This window comes from Antennarius striatus, chromosome 7 (assembly GCF_040054535.1).
Source record: "Antennarius striatus isolate MH-2024 chromosome 7, ASM4005453v1, whole genome shotgun sequence".
Classification (NCBI taxonomy): Eukaryota; Metazoa; Chordata; class Actinopteri; order Lophiiformes; family Antennariidae; genus Antennarius; species Antennarius striatus.
In genome coordinates this window covers 24258344-24276867 of record NC_090782.1, presented here as the reverse complement: position 1 = coordinate 24276867, position 18524 = coordinate 24258344, and the positions used below count along the sequence as shown (strand labels likewise).

General features: G+C 41.8%; 1 protein-coding gene across 1 annotated transcript; it reads left to right on the top strand.

Moving 5' to 3' along the window:
* The first annotated feature begins 1653 nt into the window (after nt 1-1653).
* LOC137599471 (carnitine O-acetyltransferase-like) lies at nt 1654-11499 on the top strand. The gene is made up of 13 exons (XM_068320426.1): nt 1654-1965; nt 2116-2237; nt 2871-2924; nt 3871-4036; nt 4574-4748; nt 5122-5285; nt 5423-5523; nt 6391-6510; nt 7016-7138; nt 7420-7555; nt 10116-10178; nt 10504-10641; nt 11050-11499. Exons 1-13 carry the CDS (start codon nt 1654-1656, stop codon nt 11275-11277), a joined length of 1902 nt encoding a protein of 633 aa, XP_068176527.1. The 3' UTR covers nt 11278-11499.
* Nucleotides 11500-18524: the final 7025 nt, after the last annotated feature.

Genomic DNA, 18524 nt, shown 5'->3' with positions numbered 1-18524 from the left:
CAGTTGTTCTAGAGATGTGTCTGCTGCTAACTCTGTCTGGCATTCATCTCGTCTCTGATCTGAGCTGCTGTTAACTTGCGATTTCTGAGGCTGGTGATTCGGATGAACTTCTCAGAAGCAGAGGTGACTTGGTCTTCCTTTTTTGGGTGGGTCCTCAAATGTTTTTCTGGACTGGCTGACCTTCATTTCATAAAGTAATGATAGGCTCTTGTTTTTCATTAGTTAGCTGATTGATTCTTGCCAAAATATGAATTTTAACAGCTGTGTAATAGAGCTGTTGGCGTACAACACAACTGATCGTCCCAACCCTCTCAATAAAGCAAGAAATTCTACCAATTAATCCTGGTAAGCCACACCTGTGAATGGAAAACCATTTCAGAAGACTACCACTTGAAGCTCATCGAAAAAATACCAAGAGTGAGTAAAGCAGTCGTCAGAGGAAAATTGGCTACTTTGAAGAAACTAGAATATAAAACGTGTTTTCCATTATTTCACCTTTTTTATTAAGTACATAACTCCACATGTTCGTTCATGGTTTTGATGCCTCCAGTGAGAATTTACAATGTAAATAGTCATGAAAATAAAGAAAACGTATTGAATGAGAAGGTGTGTCCAAACTTTTGGCACGATGAGCTGATGTAATGTTGATTCCTTGTTAGTTTAAGGGGAGTAATCCATCGTAGTTGGGTGTCCCTTCTATGTGTGTAAAGAAGACAAACTGTTCTCTTGTTTTCCTGCTTTTGTCACTTGTCTTTCGTAATATTTTTTCAACAAAGCAGGAAGGAGTTATCAACTCCTCTTATACAGCAAGAACTTTTCCAGGTAGTTAATCCTCTCTAGCCCTCAAACAATCAAAGGATAAATATCAATCAAATACTGCCTGTTGGAGTTGATCTGAAAGCAAAATGTTGAGACTTTGCAACAGAGGTCTGGTAAGTAAAGACCCCTCAGTTAATTTTACTTTCACAATATTTGCTTAGCAAATGAACACACCTGTCCATCTGTGAATCTACATGTGTGCGTATATATTTTTTGAAAATGTGTCACTTTCACAAAAAAAACAATATAATGATCCCCAAGTTTTGATAACATATTCTTTGGACTGATGAGACAAAGGTGGAACCTTTCAAAGATTTTGTTCTAGTACTTCTGGTTTAAAAATAACATGGCACTTCGTAAAATTAAGATCCTGCCCGGCTCTGTACAAGTCATGAAAATTGTGTGAACCATAAATTCTGTTTCTTACCAGAGAATCTTGATGGACATTCAGTTGACAGTGGTCCAAAACCACTTGTGTTATGTAGCAGGACAGCACACGAGCCAGGCTTCATGCTACTGTATGAGTAATCCTAGAGATACTACTGATATAAAGTATAACCCAAATGTGCTGTGCTATTTCCGAGCGTGCTGACAACATTCTTGTGAGTTCCCAAATAAGCATAAGTAAAATTTTAAAAAAACATTTTCTAATTCAACCCTTCATTTCTGATGATTGTAACTGAATAAATAAGAGTGAAGCCCTCAAGTCATGCTGAAACACTTGCTGTTATTTCAGAGCATCATTGCTTATCAGGCTTATCTGAGAGTTCTCAAATATCTGTAAACACGTATCCTTCAGTTAATTCTACATGTTACTGGAGATTAATGCTAGTAATGCTAATGAAAATACTGCTTATTATTTATCATTGTGAGGTGGGGACAGTGAAGCCCTACCAGTTGGTGAAACCAGTACCAGTGACCCTGGTTGCTGTCAGAAACCTGATCCAGCAGAATGAACTGCCCCGTCTGCCTGTTCCCCCCCTGCGGCAGACCTGTGAGCTCTACCTCAGAGCCCTGGAACCAGTGGTGGAACCAGATGAGCTGAAGAGAACCAAAGACCTGGTGGAGGAGTTCCAGAGAGCAGGAGGGGTTGGGGAGAGACTACAGAGGAGCCTGGAGCAGAGAGCAGACTGCACCGACAACTGGGTGAGCTCCAGAACCACAACCAGCTGCATTCATCTGCCCTAGAAAATAATTAAAGGGGACTGCTCAACCATTCTTGTTATTGTCATGGAAACCCATTCAGTACTTTTTGTGCAATCCTGTCAAACAAACAATATCTATCTGTTTCTTTAGTTAACAGAGTGGTATGTGAAAGCTTTTTATATGGACCTACGAAAACCTCTGGTGATTTTCTCCAACGCTGCGCTAATTCTTTCCCCGGTGACCGACAGGGATACGGATCTAGGACAGACCAGGTAATCACATTGGCAGACACACGCTGATGATCACCCAGACAGAGGTAGCGACAACAAGACCCTTCTTCAAAATTCTCTATTGTGTGACTTTTTCAAGATTTTTAATGCCAGCATTGAGAAAATTCAAGTGTGATATTTTATATGAATGTCAAGAAAACATCTAGTTCTGAGAAGTTGTTGTTCATTCTCTTGGTTGTGGACCATACACATTCACTTTGAGGTAAAATAATTCTCTTCACAAGACCAAGTCAGACATTAAAGTGTTTGTTTCCAAAGCTGATGAACTGACTTCCTGCATGAAGCATATCCAGGGCTCAGTTAATGCTTCCTGGTCCACTGGAAACCTGCAGTCTGCAGAAGGGCTGATGGATTCCATCAAGGAAAACCTCTTTATTTGTAAAGAAAATGAAGCTTGAACATCACTGGAAGTTCCAAGAGGCTGAAAAGCCCAAGCAGACCTTGGAATCCTCTATGGTTTGACTTTAGATGACGTCCTGGATGGTCTTGTTTCCAATGGTACCTTGTTGTAACATTGCAGAAACTGCATCTGACCTTCAGACAAAACACAATGCATGGCATCACAACAACAAACTCTGTCAACATTTCACTAATGAGAACGTTTTCTTTGTTTAGGTGTGCTGCCAAAGTCATATCTGGAAACCTGGATGTAAAAGCACTGATTGACAGGTGAGTCCTGAGCTCCTTCTACCTCCACACAAATTGATTTAATGTTTGTTTCCTGTGTTGTTTGTCGTCGCACTTCCAGTCTTTGCCTCCTCCCCAGCAGTTGAGCTGTTTCACCGGTTTCTTGAGGACTTCCCTCCCTCGTGTATTCAGACTGTGTGTTCCATTTAGTCTTGCCAGTTCTTCATATTTCCAGGCAGAGCGTCTTTTTATTCCCTGTGTGATAGTTTGGACTGTCAAACAGCCTCCTCAGAAAGTACATCCTGCTATCAGCTTCCTTGTACAGCCGCCTCGTGTCGCTTGTCCAGTCCAACTTGTTGTCCAGCCACAGCCCAAGATATTTATAGGTCTGTACAACCTCCATCTCTTCCTTTCCTATCAGAACTGGTCTAGGTCTGGGTCTGTCCCTCCTGAAATCAATGACCAATGCTTTAGTTTTGGAGGTGTTGAGCTGCAGGTTGTTGCTGTGACACTAGTCGACAAAGTCCCTCAACAAGCATCTATACTCCTGCTCCTAATTGTCCGATACATCCCACAATTGCTGCATCATCTGCGTATTTCTGAATGTGACACAGTTCTGAGTTGTAGCAGTCCGCCGTGTATAGAGTGAAGAGGATAGGGGACAAGACAGTCCCCTGTGGAGCACCAATGCAGCTGACCACAGTATCAGACGTGGCGTCAGTGAGGAAGGTTTGCATCCAAACAATATTTTTTGTATGTTTCTTCATACATAAGTGATGCTTTCACACCTAAATGGTGAAACCAAGGTTTGGGTTTTGTTGCGCTGAATGTGTTTGAATCCTTTAGTTTTCATGTTTTAGTTAGGGAAGTCCACGAAAAAACTTTCAGTTCCATTTCTAGATGGACCAGTAGCTTCAGGGACCTCTTTGGGTCAGGATGAACTGGATATAATGACTGAGTCCTTTTGGAGTGAATGTGTGTTTTACAGTGGGACACTACCAGTGGAGTACATGGGTGGGAAGCAGCTGTGTATGAAGCAGTGTGAGCAGTTGATGTCCGCCTGCCAGGTTCCTGGACTGAAGTCAGACTCTTTGGTGTTCTACAGCAAGAGTACCACCCCCCCAAAACACATCACTGTAGTCCACAACTTTCAGGTGAGACGATAATGTTAGGGTTTTACTCTGAACAAAACCCTTTTTGGTTCTTGGTTGAGAGGTGTATCTTCAAAGATGAGACAAATTGTAATCCAAACGAGGTTCACTGAAGACGTTCTTCCGTATCCTCACCTGTGATTGAACAGCTGCTAGAATTAGAATTAATACATCAGATATAATGTCCTGTTCTTTTTCTTTGTTGAGAATGCGAGGCTGTGTCGTACCGCTCAAGTTTTCAACATCGATGTCTTCCGATGTCAGGATGTGTGATGTCTGGAAAATCTCAGTTCACGATACCTGGCATTGGCTTCTTGCAGCTTTGCACTTTGCATGTAACATTTTTCGCCATTATTGAACATGACAATGACAAAGTGATTGGTGATTGGTGAAAGTACTGTGGCCACTAAGCAAGCTGATATCTCTTTTGCGTAAGAGAAAAAATTAATGAGACGTGGTGATCACTGCATATCTTTTTCTTTAACTTGCTCCCCAAATTTTGCATCTTGCAGTCACGCGTTTCCTCCCTCTCCTCTTCAGTTCTTTAAGTTGGATGTGTACGACAGTGACGGGACACGGCTGACCGTGGATCAGCTCTGTGTTCAGCTGGACAGGATCCGCAACTCATCAAAACAGAGCGACGTAGAGCCCGTCGGTATCCTTACCACCCAGAATCGTGACACCTGGAGTAAGACATACTCTAACCTGATCAAGGGTGAGCTCAACTCTGTTCTAATGCAGCCAGAATAAAAGACATTGATGTGAATCTTGAGGGCATGAAAAGGTAACATCACAAACAAATGGAACCAAGAACTACTTCAGACCAGACTAACAATCAATTTAAGGTAGAAAAAAGTTCCATTAAGTGCAGCAGTTTCTGTAAAACATCTGGTAGCCGAGCCTATAGCGTGGTTGTCAGGGTTTAAAACCAAAATCAGGCTCAATCTATATGACTACAAATGGTAAAATCAAAAGTGAGGAAAAGCTATTCATCTCTATTAAAACAAAGGCAAGTTTGAAGGTCCCAATGTCACAATCTGATCAATTAATCACTGTTTTGTTGATGATTGTTTTGAGTGCCTGTCTAGATGAGACCAACAGACAATCAGTGTCAACTATAGAAAGCAGCATCTTCACAGTTTGTCTGGATGGAGCCATGCCCCCAGTGTCTAATGACAAATACCACCAGATGTTGCATGGAGGAGGCAGCCAGTGGAACAGTGGGAACCGCTGGTTTGATAAGTCCATGCAGGTGATTCCTCTCTGGATCTGTTTTCATTCATATCAATGGAATGAGTTTTCAGCCACTGTTGACTGTCAATCAAAGTCTTTGCTGGTTTTAAAGGGAGACTCTGGGTTGTGATGCTCATTTTAAATTTATTGTTTCAGGTAATCTGTGGAGAAGATGGGACATGTGGTCTGAACCAATCCCACGCGGTGATTGATGGAACCAGTAAGATGGCCTTCATCAATCAATTGGTAAAAATAATGTAAGAAGACTGAATTGCTTTTTGTGCTTCACAAATGTGGTCCTGGAGAGCCCAGAGTACCAAGACTTGACCAATTTGTTCCAGCGGTTTGATTGGACCATTGTGACGATGCAGAGTAAAAGTCTGACATTCAGGATTTTACGTAGCCCCACCCTTATGTATGCAGTTGGCATCTCTATAGTCATATCAATGAGTCCAGGGTGGGTAGTGTTACAAGTCTTCTCCATGTTGTGGTTCCATCAGCACTAGTCCCACAGTGTTTGCCGTTATGCTTGAGGAGATAGTCCTTTGGGTTGGGATGTAATGATGACCCTAGCAGCTCCTAATGGAGATTTCTGAAGACATTTGATGACTTCATGCTTCATAAATTTGGAATAACTGCTCTCAAATGGTGTTGAGTAAACCTAGAACCTTTTAGTTGAATTAGCCTGTTTTTCATGATCTACTTCAGATTACATGCAGAAGATGAAGTATACTTCAGGTTGTGTCCATTTATTGTTATGATTGACTGAAGTATTTCTTATCTGTACCATTGTCCCATTAAGAAAATACTTTTTATGGGGTAAAGGAAATGACTCATTTTGTATATCCCACATATTGAGTGTGTGGAAGAGTCAACACACAGATTTTGGATTGGACTTTGCATTACTGTACCACCAGATTTCAATAACTGACTGAGTGGTGAGGTTATTTCCTTCTGAGCTTCTAATAACATTTTGTAGTATTCTCTATAAAGTTGCAGAATCTATAATCACACTGCTGTCAGTTGTCAGATAGGTGGGGGTAGTGTTTCTATGTGTTTGATAAGATATGCAGTTAATGGTGGCATTCGTTTTTCCTCAAGGTCCTTTTCTCTTGTCTCTAAAGGAAAAATCCAGAGGTAATACAGTCTCCCTCGGAACCTTTACCCATGCCCCAAAAACTTCACTTCAACATCACACCTGAGATCCAGAAGGACATCGATGAGGCCAAGCAGCGCGTGGACATGTGAGCAGTTCTAATTTCATAAATAAAATATAGGGGCTCACACTCCTGAGCCTCCCAGGTAAAGTCTATTCCATTGTACTGGAGAGAAGAATCAGACCCATAGTCGATTCATGGATTCTGGAGGAACAATGCGGTTTTCGTCCTGGTCACAGAACACTGGACCAGCTTTACACTCTCTATCCAGTGCTCGAGTGTTTGTGGGAGTTTGCCCAACCATCCATACATGCTTTATGGATCTTGAAAAGGTATTCGACCACGTCTCTCATGGTATCTTGTGGGGAGTGCTCCGGGACTATGGGGTTTGCGGCCCTTCGCTGAGGGCTGGGCAGTCCGTGTATAACTGAAACCAGATCTTGGTTCACAAGTCACACCTGTTCCAAGTGCATGTTGGACTGTCACCAAGCATCCGTGAAAAGCAGATGCCCATGGATGGATGGATGGATGGATGGATGGATGGATGGAAAGAATATTCCCTGTCTCAAAAATTCTCCCGTTTCTGCCACAGACTGACCCAGAACCTGGATCTGAGTGTTAGTGTGTTCAAGCACTTTGGGAAAGATGTTCTAAAGGCCCTAAAGTTGAGTCCCGATGCTTTTGTACAGATGGCAATACAGCTGGCCTACTACAGGTGAGTTTCTCAGTTATCACAGGTACATAGACTGTTTGTGATTGGGCATTTTTCTCTCCAGTTTATGAACCAACTGCAGCAAGATCTCAGGTGAGGTGTTGTGTTTGAGTCCAACAACAACAAGAGGTCTTATATCCGTTTAAGGAGATGAACACATCATCAAAAGCTTCCAGGTTGTTCTTATAATCAGGCAACAGTGAAAAAGGAATGTCGAGTTTGCAGGACAACAGCGTTTTTTGCAACTAAAGCGTAGAAAACTTCTCTCTCCTCTGTTTTGTCAGGATTCACCATCAGTGCTGCCCAACAGAGGAACCTGTCTCCCTCCGTAGGTTCAAACTGGGCCGTTTAACAGCAATCAATTCAAACACGAGGACCTCAGTTGCCTTCGTCAAGGCTTTTGATGACCCTCAGAAACAGGTCTGATGATAGGCTAATGTAATGATGTCACGAGCCAATCACTCAACAAATTCTATGATAATCGTGCTTTACAGTACCAACAAAATTTTCTCAGGTCTGCTCAGGCTGTCCTAAGTCTGGTTGTCAGGACAGGTTTATTCTTTATACAATGCACAGCACTGGAACCACCTTTGGTTCAGGGAGTAAAGAGCTGATGATGTCCTAATCCCTAATTTCCCGTGGTTAATGCCATTCAGGACCACCCGTGAAAAACAAAAATTCTGCGATATAGCAGCTATTTATTTTATTATTTACAGTAATTTAAAAGTTTATGAAGCCTCCCCATACCGATATTAAACCACCTTATATCTGTATTACTTTTTCCCACTCTTATAGACAGTTTAAAGCACGGTATCATGTGACTACCTACTAAAAATACACGATTTAGTGAAGCTGGGCATCTTTAAGCGGGAACAAGCAAGGAATTACTGTAGATCTGGGCTGCTGATACAGAAACCTCCCGGTGGTGCAGCCTGGGAAACGCTGACTGGCATAATTTGATATCACTATCTGATTACCACCACCAGTAGACCAATATCTATATACCAACTTTATCAATCTATTGGATGACGACGCCAAAGATGCCGCAGAGACAAATACACCCCACGGGGCCTGCGCCAGCAATTGCCTCAATCAACATTGAGGGCTTCTCCAGATACAAGGCAGACATACTAATGACAGTTGTGAAATGCTTTGACATAGTGTGCATCCAGGAAACCCACATCGGCCCTGATCAGCACTGATCCGCCCTGCCTGGAATGAAGCTGGTGGCGGAGATCCGTCACAGACAGTACGGATCAGCCGTATTCAGCAGACCAAACCTCACAATCCAAGAGGTCTGCACCCACAACACAGAAGGGCAAATGGAAACCATCACAGTTGCCCTCCCAAATGTCTCTGTCACATCAGTGTACAAACCCTCTCAAAGCCTATTCACCCACACAGAACTGCCAGATAGATGCAAGAGGAAATTTCACATCAGCATTGGGGACTTCAATATCCATAGCACATTGTGGGGCTATAAAGAAAACAATATGGCGATGAGGTAGAAACCGGGCTTGAGTCAAAACATCTGACCCTGATCCATGACGCCAAACTGCCGAAATCCTTCCACAGTGCCGGATGGAAACAAGGATATAACCCAGACTATGTCTGTGTGAGCAGCGAAGTAGCATCCAGAGCAGGGAAAGAGGTCCTGAACTCCATCTCCCATACACAACACTGGCCTATCACCGTAGCCAAAGCAAACCAAAGCAAAAACCAAAAGCAAAAACCTGGCTCTCAGAAATGCTGAACTCATGCTTGGCAAAGAAAACCATCCCACCTGTATGGAGAAAAGCCAAGACTGTCGCTATACCCAAACGCCAAAAAGTGCCCTCGAAGACATGTCCACCGACTACAGTAACAACCACCTAAAAAACAACACATCAAAAAAACAGCTTTGCAGCTTCTACCTGAAAAACTGAGACGCAGAAAGAGAACAACTTCTCATGGGACGGGTACAAACTTCTAAATCATCCCCTTCCTGTGTACCTCCAAGTCACACTAGACAGGACCCTTTCCTTCAAAACCCACCTTCACAACACCAAAGCCAGCGTCAACTCCTACAAAATATGTTGCGTAAACTGGTGAACTTAAAGTGGGATGCTGATCCAACAAGCATCCGTACCACAGCCCTAGCCCTGTGTTTCTCCATGGCTGCGTATGCATGCTCAAGCCGGAGCCCCACCCACCACACCAAATTGGCGACACCTGCCGCATCCTCATGGGCTGCCTAAAGACAACGCCGCGCCAATCCCGTGCCTCTACGCACTGGCCGGCATTGCTCTCCCCCTCACATGAGACGCTCCATCGTTGCACAAGATGAGTGGAGAGCACAGGAATCTGATGTGAGGCACCCCCTGTACGGACATACAGCACCCCCATCCAGACTAAAATCCAGAGCCAGTTTCCTGCACACAGTCCCCCCTCAGTCTACCAAGGAATCTGCCAGGACCAACATGTCAAGGGTGGAATGGCACCAACCCAACACCCGAACCAAGAATGGACGGAGAGAGGAATAACACGTAGTGAATTCCTCGCCAGAGGACACAACCTCCCATGGACGACCTGGAAGAACCTCAACAGACTGCGAGTAGAGCAGGGGAGGTGCAAAGCACTGCTGAAGACATGGAACTATCTCGCAGAGGACACGTGATGCTGTGCAGTTGTACAGACAATGCTCCATCTGTTAGAATGCTACCATTAACTTAATATTTTGTTGAACAACCTTTTGAGGCAATCAAATTATTTCTATAACTGTCAGTGAGAATTCTGCACCTGTCAACAGGTATTTAAGCAAACTACTCCGGTTGGGTTTGAAGGACATCTTCTCCAGATAGCATGTTTGAGCTTCCTACACAGATTTTCAACAGGATTTACATCAAGACTCATTGAATAGTCCAATTTTGTGCTATAAACCATTCTATACCCCAGCATGGTCCAATTGCAAGTGATGGGTTTTTTCCCTCTATTTACACAGAATTCCGAGAGGGTTCATTTAATGAAGAAAGCTTTGGAAGAACATGTCTGGAATGCAAAGAAAGTGAGTATCATTCCAGGCAACACTCCATTCTGTCATTTAGTCCTTGTTCAGTCGATTATGTAAGTCTTGATACAATCAGTTGTCCCACCTCAAGTTGGGCTCGGACCACAGGAGCTTTAGAAACTGGTTCTGACTTGAATGTCTGTATGCAATGGTACAGAGTGTAGCACAACAAAACTACCTACACTATCAACAATGGTGTATAACATCAACATTACTATAAGGAAATCATGTCTTTGAACACATCTATTGAGTCTTCTGTTGTGAGTCAATGGTGGCTTCTCTAGTGGCTCACGTTACATCCTGAACTGTCTCCATCTTAAAGGCAAGTCGTGGACAGGCCATTACAACCCATCTCTTCATGCTGAAGGCTTTGGCTGCTGAGGAGAACATCTCCATCCCAGGAATCTTCACAGACAGTTCCTTCTTCAAAGTGTTTGACTACAAGCTTGTGACATCTCAGGTAATGACAACTAAAATATACTAAAATATACAATAGTTGCTGTTCTACAAGGTAGTGATTAAGTAGGTGGTGAGACCCAGATGAGAAAGTTTCTCTACTAGGAGCTCCGGGATGATATTAAAAGCTGAGCTGCAGTCCAGGAGGAGCATCATCACGGAGATCCCCAGGTGCTCGAGATGGCTCAGCGCAGTCTAATGCTATAGTGATGGCATCCTTGGTGGAAGGGTTTGCCTTGTGGCAAACCGATGAGGGTCTAGGATTGTAGGTAGACAGGCAGTTGTGTTAAGACCAGTTTGTAAAGTGCAACAGGGTGGTAGTCATTGAGACAGTCTACTGCCGGCTTCTTGGGGACAGTGATGATGATGGTTAACTAACCCCTTCTTTTTCACCACTGCCTTTCTCCACAAGGTGACATCCAAGGTCGGATGTACATCATTTATGGCATCTGAAGACTTCAATGCATACAGCATGTGTTACAGTACCTTCAACGAACAATTCAACTTCACAGTGTTCTACTTACACGGTTCCAAGACCTGCACAAACAATAAAGCAGCAAATCTGCTGCGAGCCGTGGAGGACGCGATGCTGGACATGAGGACCCTGCTGGAAAACAACATCACACTTGAATGTTTCTAGGCGAATGGATGTGGTGACACATCGATGAGACGTTTCATTTTCTACCTTTGATTGAGATCTTTGTTGTAAAAGGGCGGACATGTTTGAATGTGATGTGTTGGCACACATTCACACCTGTTCAGGTGGGTTAGGGTTGGGATAAATGACATAAATGACAACTTTCTAAATCTGGCAACATTATTTTTTCTGAAAGTTACTTGTGTTAAATTCCGTACAGAACGGAACTCGAACCGGGAACCACCATGCTGTGCGGCCGCAGCGCTACCAGCTGCGCCACCATGCCCCCCACTTAATGACTTCTCACCCTAAAACTCAGAATCACATTGTGTTATGAATATTTCTATTATTTCATGGTGGTTTGTTTTTGAAGAAACTTTTGAAGAGCTTTTAAAAACCCCTCAGACAATGCAATTAAAGGAATTGGCTCCATTTTGGCTACAAAATGATCATGCAACCTTCATCTCCATGTCTGGGAGGTTGTCCTTTCATTCTCCATGTCTTCCTAGTCAGTTTCCTAGAACAGGTCTAGAATCTTAGCCAGCTCCTCAATGGTCCTGATCATCATTGTTTTCAGCTGCTCAAGCAAAAGCGGCTTTGTTTCAACAAAGATCCTACAGTTGTTAGTCCAGATGTTGTCGATTAGCTCATTCTTCTTCAGTTGTTGAGTTTTTTTGGCGATATCAGCATTCTTTTTATTTAGATTCTCATTGATGCAAACATTTTCCTTTCAGTTTAGGGCCTTGTTTCAGAAGAGCAATCTTGTGTTTGCAGTTGTAGAATTTTATCAACACTGCAGGTGGTCTCCTACCCCCAGTTGGCAATGGATAAAATGTCTCAATCTGGTCTGAATTGGTAGTTCTCTCCATATCTCTGAGTTTAACCTACTATTGCTCCTCTGTCTCAGTGTCAGAGTTGTGCTCAGTGGCCTGACCACTTCCCCTGGCCACAGCATGTGCGTAATTGCACGACTTGATCTTGATTCCTGTGATGATGAAATCATTCAAGCAAAACCTTTGGTCGAAATCATCAATCTTAGTGGTCCCTGTTCCAAGACAACAATGCACCAGTCTTTGTCTTCCATATCTTTCTGAATTGGCTTCATCTCATTCGTCATTTCTTCCATGGCATCCTGCATCGGCTTAAATTTCTTCTTTAACTTATCTGTAGAAGAAGAGATACAGACAAGAGTATCCTTCATCGTCATTTTTGATATTACAGAGAGTTGGTGAGTCTTTGAGAGTTAGAGAGAGAAGGAACACATCTGCCTCCCTGTTTCCATCCTCCTATAATCTTCTCAAAACAACCCGACAAACTTGGACCACTATCTCGTCCTGCATTCTCCTTACCTCAGTCCTGAAAGTCTTTATCTTCTTCGTAGCCTTGGTGAATTCACCCTCTGGACCTGTAGGAACTGGAGTATACGCACAGCAGTACTCACCTATCAATGCACAAACTCCACCTCTCTCAGACAAGGACCAATCCAAAACTTACCTGTTCGGCCACATCACAGCACTGGTTGATCCACCAAGAGAATTCAAAGCCTCTTCAGAGTAATTAAGAAAGCACTGCTGATTACAGTATATTACAGTGGTATGAAAGAGTTTGGGCACCCTTGAGAAATTTCAAGATTTTCCTTTATAATCCAAACAACCAGTAATTTATAAAGAAAAATCTTGAAAATTTTCAGGGGTTCCCAAACCCTTTCTACCTGGAAAGAGTTTGGGTACTGGACTACCTTGACTACCTGGACCCGAGCACATCTGTCAGTAACTTTATTCTATGAAGTTACTGTTTTTCACACCACCAATAGTGATCAGCTAAAGCTACACTTTCATAATGATAAGCGAATCCTGGCGCATGAGGAGCATGTTTCATGAAATCATATACACATAATATATGAAAAAAAAAATAAACATAGCCTATCTCCTTTAAACAATATATAATAAGAACAATACAAAATAAAGAAGGAAAAAATAAATAATAGAAACAAAAAAATATGTAATTTACAATTTACAAATCTACACTGGTTATGCAGATGTACATTGGGAGTTTTAATGTGAGTGTGGTCTACTGAGAGCTGTGCTGGTTGTAAAAAGGAGGACGAGAGTTCAGATCGACCCAGGCTCCGCCCCCTGACCAATCATGTGGCTGCAATCGAAAAAAGACGCACCTGCTCCTAATTCATTCACTCATTCCTACAAGACAGAAAAGAACACACAGACAAAAGAGAGGAAACACAAAAAACAGAGACCTCATGTCGTTGTGACATGACTTTCTAAAGAAAAAAGGGATGAATAACTCTATTGTGTATTAATCAAGTATTGGCTAAAAACTAATCTGTTTATTGATACCAGGATCTACACAGTTGCATTTCATCTGATGGGTGTAGAGCCCAAACATTTCTGACATTGAAGTGAAGTCAACTAAATTTATCCTGGCATATCAAACTTACTGGTATGAGGAAATAAACTGGTGAAGGCAAGCAGTTTCTGATTAACCAGACAGTCCAGGAATGAAGGAATGACACATGTAAAGACACAGGTGATTTAATCATGTAATGATCCTCATGAACACGACTCCACGTCCATCCAAAGAAATGTCAACAGGAGAGTAAGAGTCAAAATGGTCTCAGAAATGTGTGACTAAAAATTAACTTACGACTTATTATTTCATCTAAAAATGTTTGAATTTAATCTTTTAAAGGATTAATTTTATTATTAATGTTATTATTTATTTATTTATCAATACCTTGACATGTATCAATCTATCACCTAACAGTAACTCCAGTTCATCAACCGCCTTTGATAATGTTCGACAACACAAGACCAATTGTTGTCCAACTGTATTACAGTGCAGTATAATAGACAGACCCCATCAAAAGAGCTCTAAAGGCTGATGTGAAAGGCTCCTCAAAGGATCCCCCTTTTTTGATTGGAGTAAGTCCATCCCCCCCACCCCCACCCCCCACCTTCAAACACTGAATCTCAGCTCCTTGTGTCTCGTCTATACCAAGAAAACTAGTTATCTTCTCCAATGGCCTTGTTCTAGTCGTATACATCTTTAGATATTGACCTTTAGAGCAGTGGACCCCAAACTTTCTTTCCCCACAGACCTGTTTAACATCAGACCAGCTCTTAAGGTGTGGCTGATACATACAACTGAATAAAATGGTACGACTAGGACTAAAACTGGTAGTTTACAGCTTTCTTTTTCATTGAAGTTCTTCTTCTGTCTTCACATTGACTCTTTTACCCTGAACAAAAGAAACTTTCAAAAGGCATTAGTTTTTTGTATGTTTTGCTCGGTAATATATTCTGTGTTGGCGGCCCGAGCGTTCCCTTTAGGAAAGTAGCCATGTGAACGAGGCAATCTTGGCATGCATCAACAGTGACTCACAGACGGATGTGGTGGATCTGGTACTTTTCTGGTACAATCTGGGACTTTTCCAAACCAAAATATTGTTCAGAATCAGATCACAAATAAAATAGAAATAATGTAAGTTATGTATTCTTACTGTGCAGTCCAATTGGATCATGGATTGGTGCCTGTATGCAGCCCGGTGGTTGGGGGCCACTGCTTTAGATGATCAACTGGTCAGGGCCAGCTATCAGTACAGCTATCAAGATGGTGTGTCCTCCTTTTAAACCATCTGTTTTGATGCTTTTAGACTTGACTGCTGACTTTCACACAGGCAATCACTCCATACTTTTGTCTTTAAAGGAACAGGAAAATCAAAAGGATCCAGGTGTGTATTTGAAGTACATGATTAAACAATAGTTATGGTGGCATTATTATTTTTTTATGATCAATGGAGACCTTGGCCAAACAAAATATATCATTAGTCACAATGTGCTGCCTCACAGCGGAACTGACGCAATCATAGACATCAGGGTGAATCCATGTCAGCGCCATTACATAAATATACGGCAAGCGACAACATAACAAGCCCACATTATCACATTTATTTATCAAGAAATCGTCTCAAGTCATGTCATCATCAGATACGGAAGAGGTGTTCCCTGTCAACCCAGCTGGGGGTGTAATTATCCCCTATAATTACTACCCGATTTTATAACTGCATCATAATTGCAAACTATACAAGCCCCTATATGATAGCAATCAAGGAGATAACAAACCCCCAAAATCTGAGGTAATTGTTGTAAATTAGTAACAAGCCCCGGGGGAAGCAAACCCAATCGATTGTCCTGTCTATCACTTTTGAACTCTCTGTATGGTGTGGATCACTATTGACGGCGCCATTTGCAGTTGCCGGAAAATTCCACAGGTTAGAATTTAACCACAACTAGAAAACATGATTTTATGAGTCCAGTTTTAGCTTCTTTTTCCACTTTTGGATCAATTTTAAGATTATATTGTTTATTTGTCAAGTCTCAACTGAAGTCCCATCTTTTCTCACTGACTTTCATCCTGGGTTCACTAAAACGTGATGCATTCACATTTTGTTTTGTCTTTGTTGACTCTGGTTGTATTAATGTTACACCCACAATTTTCATTAGAAGGAAGAGGCAGAGAGGGAGGTTCTTCAAGTGGTGAACTAAACCCCTGTCTCCTCAGGAATGTCATCCTGAGTGCTGTTCTTCCTTTTTAACTGGGTTGGGCTGCTTTAAACTGTTCTGGATATTTTCCAAGAGTCTCGCAATTAATCAACTTTCAGACATGAAAATAACCTGAAATGACAAAATAAATGGTAAATTACAAACTAGAATAATGTCATTCTTTGTTCTTGATGTGAAAACACATCAATCATTTTTATTATTACCTTAAAATACATCAAAATGAATGCTGTCCTTCATCTAGTGGTGGAGTTAAAAACAGGTACCTGAAGGCACAAAAAGATTGTATAAGGCAAGATTGCATAAACCGAAATCAACCAAACTCTAATCAAACAAGCAAAAGAAAATGTTGAAAAAACAAATAGTCTATGAATAGGATTGAAGAAGGTCTGACGGGACCATTTTCTGATTCAACACCAACAAGCTCACAAATAATAAACTCGATAAAAATAATAGAACGCAGAAATGAGGCAAACTATCAACAGAAAGAAATTGGATAAGAAGATTTTGATCGTACATGGCCCGCAGGCCATAGTTTGTCCGTGCCTGTTCCTGAACTCAAGTAAGGAATGGGATGAGCTGTAAAATGACTGCCACCTGGTGGTGAGTTGGATCAGGTGGTGGGGGCAAGGTGCAAGAAAAGAGCTGGGAAACATAAACAGATAGTGAGGGACTGCTGGGCACATCCGGCTGAGGACACAGTCAAGTTGGTCTACAACCCCTTTGGCAAAGCCTACAACAACAAATATTCCAAGTGTTTTTCTAACCATTCTGTAATTACAATATGAGACCGGAGAGAATTGAACAGAATTTAATTCTGTTTTGATTCAATTTTTGGATATAGCCTTTCTATACCAGTAGGAAGTGACAGATCCCATGGTAGCTCAGGCTAACAGGAACGCTAACTATCCATATGACTGCTGAAGGGGGGCACTCACTCATATTTACTGGGACTTTTGACAACTATTTTCAAGACAGTAACAATCACAAAGTTTTTCAGACACTCCAGACAGGTATGGAATCACTGTGTGGTTGCACTTACTCTCCTGATCTTCAGTTCTCACTGGATTGTTCTCTTTTCTGGATCTTATGTGAACCTTCACAGCGGTCCATTCAGGATATTCACAAGTTTTCAAGGCCCCTTGAGGTGTTTATGTTCTTTTTCCTGGCCTTCGGTACTGGTGGACAACTTGTCAACCTGTGTTGTAGGGTCTTTATGACTCCTAACTTGTGCTACACTGGATGGTGAGAGTCAAAGAACAGATACAGATCTCTATGTGCTGGTTTCTTGTACAGTCCAACACTCAAGGTACTGTCCTCTCTTATGTGGACATTACGATCCAAAAGGGAAAAACTGATATCTTTAACATCCTCTCAGGTGACTTTTATGTTCTTGTCCACAAAGTATCTGTGAAGGTGTGCACTTCATGGATTCTGATCTTGATCTTGACCCCCTTGTACCCCCAACAACTATTGTTGGGGCAGCCAGGCAGATCCTGGCAATGAGTGTTGGAATATGAATACCACTGACCACACACAAGTACAGACGTGAATAAGTACATTTAACTGAACAGTTGCCTGTGTATACTCTTAACTCTTCAGAGCAATAAAAACGTGTTCACAGCTGTTTACAATGTAACCTGGACTGAAGCACCTCTGCAGGCAGTGGGTTGGTGTTTGCTATGTCTGCTATGACTGAGTCTCCACAGTTCTCCATCTCTGCCTTTGATTCATTAATCCTCCACAAGGCGACTGAGTTTTCGCATTATGTAAAGTCTGATTTAATCATATTTGACTCTGAATTTACGACTCCATCCATACAGCCACTCATCCATCCATCCATCCATCCATCCATCCATCCATCCATCCATTTTCTATACCTGCTTCTTCATCGTGGGCCACGGGGTGCTGGAGCTTATCCCAGCTGATTTCATTGGGTGTAGATGATGTATGATCAGAAACACATGGATGTACCGAGCTGTTAAACTGACACGAACTTTAAGAAAGTTTTTGAAGACGTTTCACCTCTTTTCCAAGAGTCTTTAGTTCTGGTGGTGATGATTAGTTCAATTAGAACCCTGAGGTCATCCAATAACATGACAGAGGATGTTCCAGATTATGTCTTATAATCAAGTCTTTCAATTCTCAACTGAAGTCCCATCTTTTCTCACTAACTTTCAGCAGGAGTTCACTCAGACGTGATGCATTCACATTTTATTTTGTCTTTGCTGACTCTGGTAGATTTAAATGCTACCCCACAAGCTTCATCAGTAAGTTGAGACCAAGAGAGAAGTTCTACCTCGTGTAGTGTCCTCAGGAATCCTGAATGCTGTTCTTCCTTTTTAACTGGGTTGTGTTTCTTTAAAATGTTCTGGGGGTTTCCCATGGATCTCTCATTTAATCAAGCTTGAAACATAAAAAATTGTGTAAAATGACAAAATAACTAGTAAATTACCAACTAGACTAATGTCATTATTTGTTTTTCATGTGAAGACACATCAAGAAACTTTGTTACCTTGGAATACATAAAAATGGGCAATCTAAGAATATTGTGGTTCATCTGGTGGTGGAGTTAAAAACAAATTTCATGAAAATAAAAAAATATGTAAAAACAAAGGTCTCATTTGAAAAAATTTGAAAATCTACCCTTCTGTGGAGTCATGTTGCTTCACC

Excerpts from the sequence above, each read along its gene's own strand:
- LOC137599471 (XM_068320426.1), top strand. The coding sequence starts at position 1,654 with ATGCTAATGAAAATACTGCTTATTATTTATCATTGTGAGGTGGGGACA. Across the intron at positions 4,749-5,121 it reads ATACTCTAACCTGATCAAGG|ATGAGACCAACAGACAATCA; the intron begins GTGAGCTCAACT and ends GTGCCTGTCTAG. Across the intron at positions 10,179-10,503 it reads ATGTCTGGAATGCAAAGAAA|GCAAGTCGTGGACAGGCCAT; the intron begins GTGAGTATCATT and ends TCCATCTTAAAG.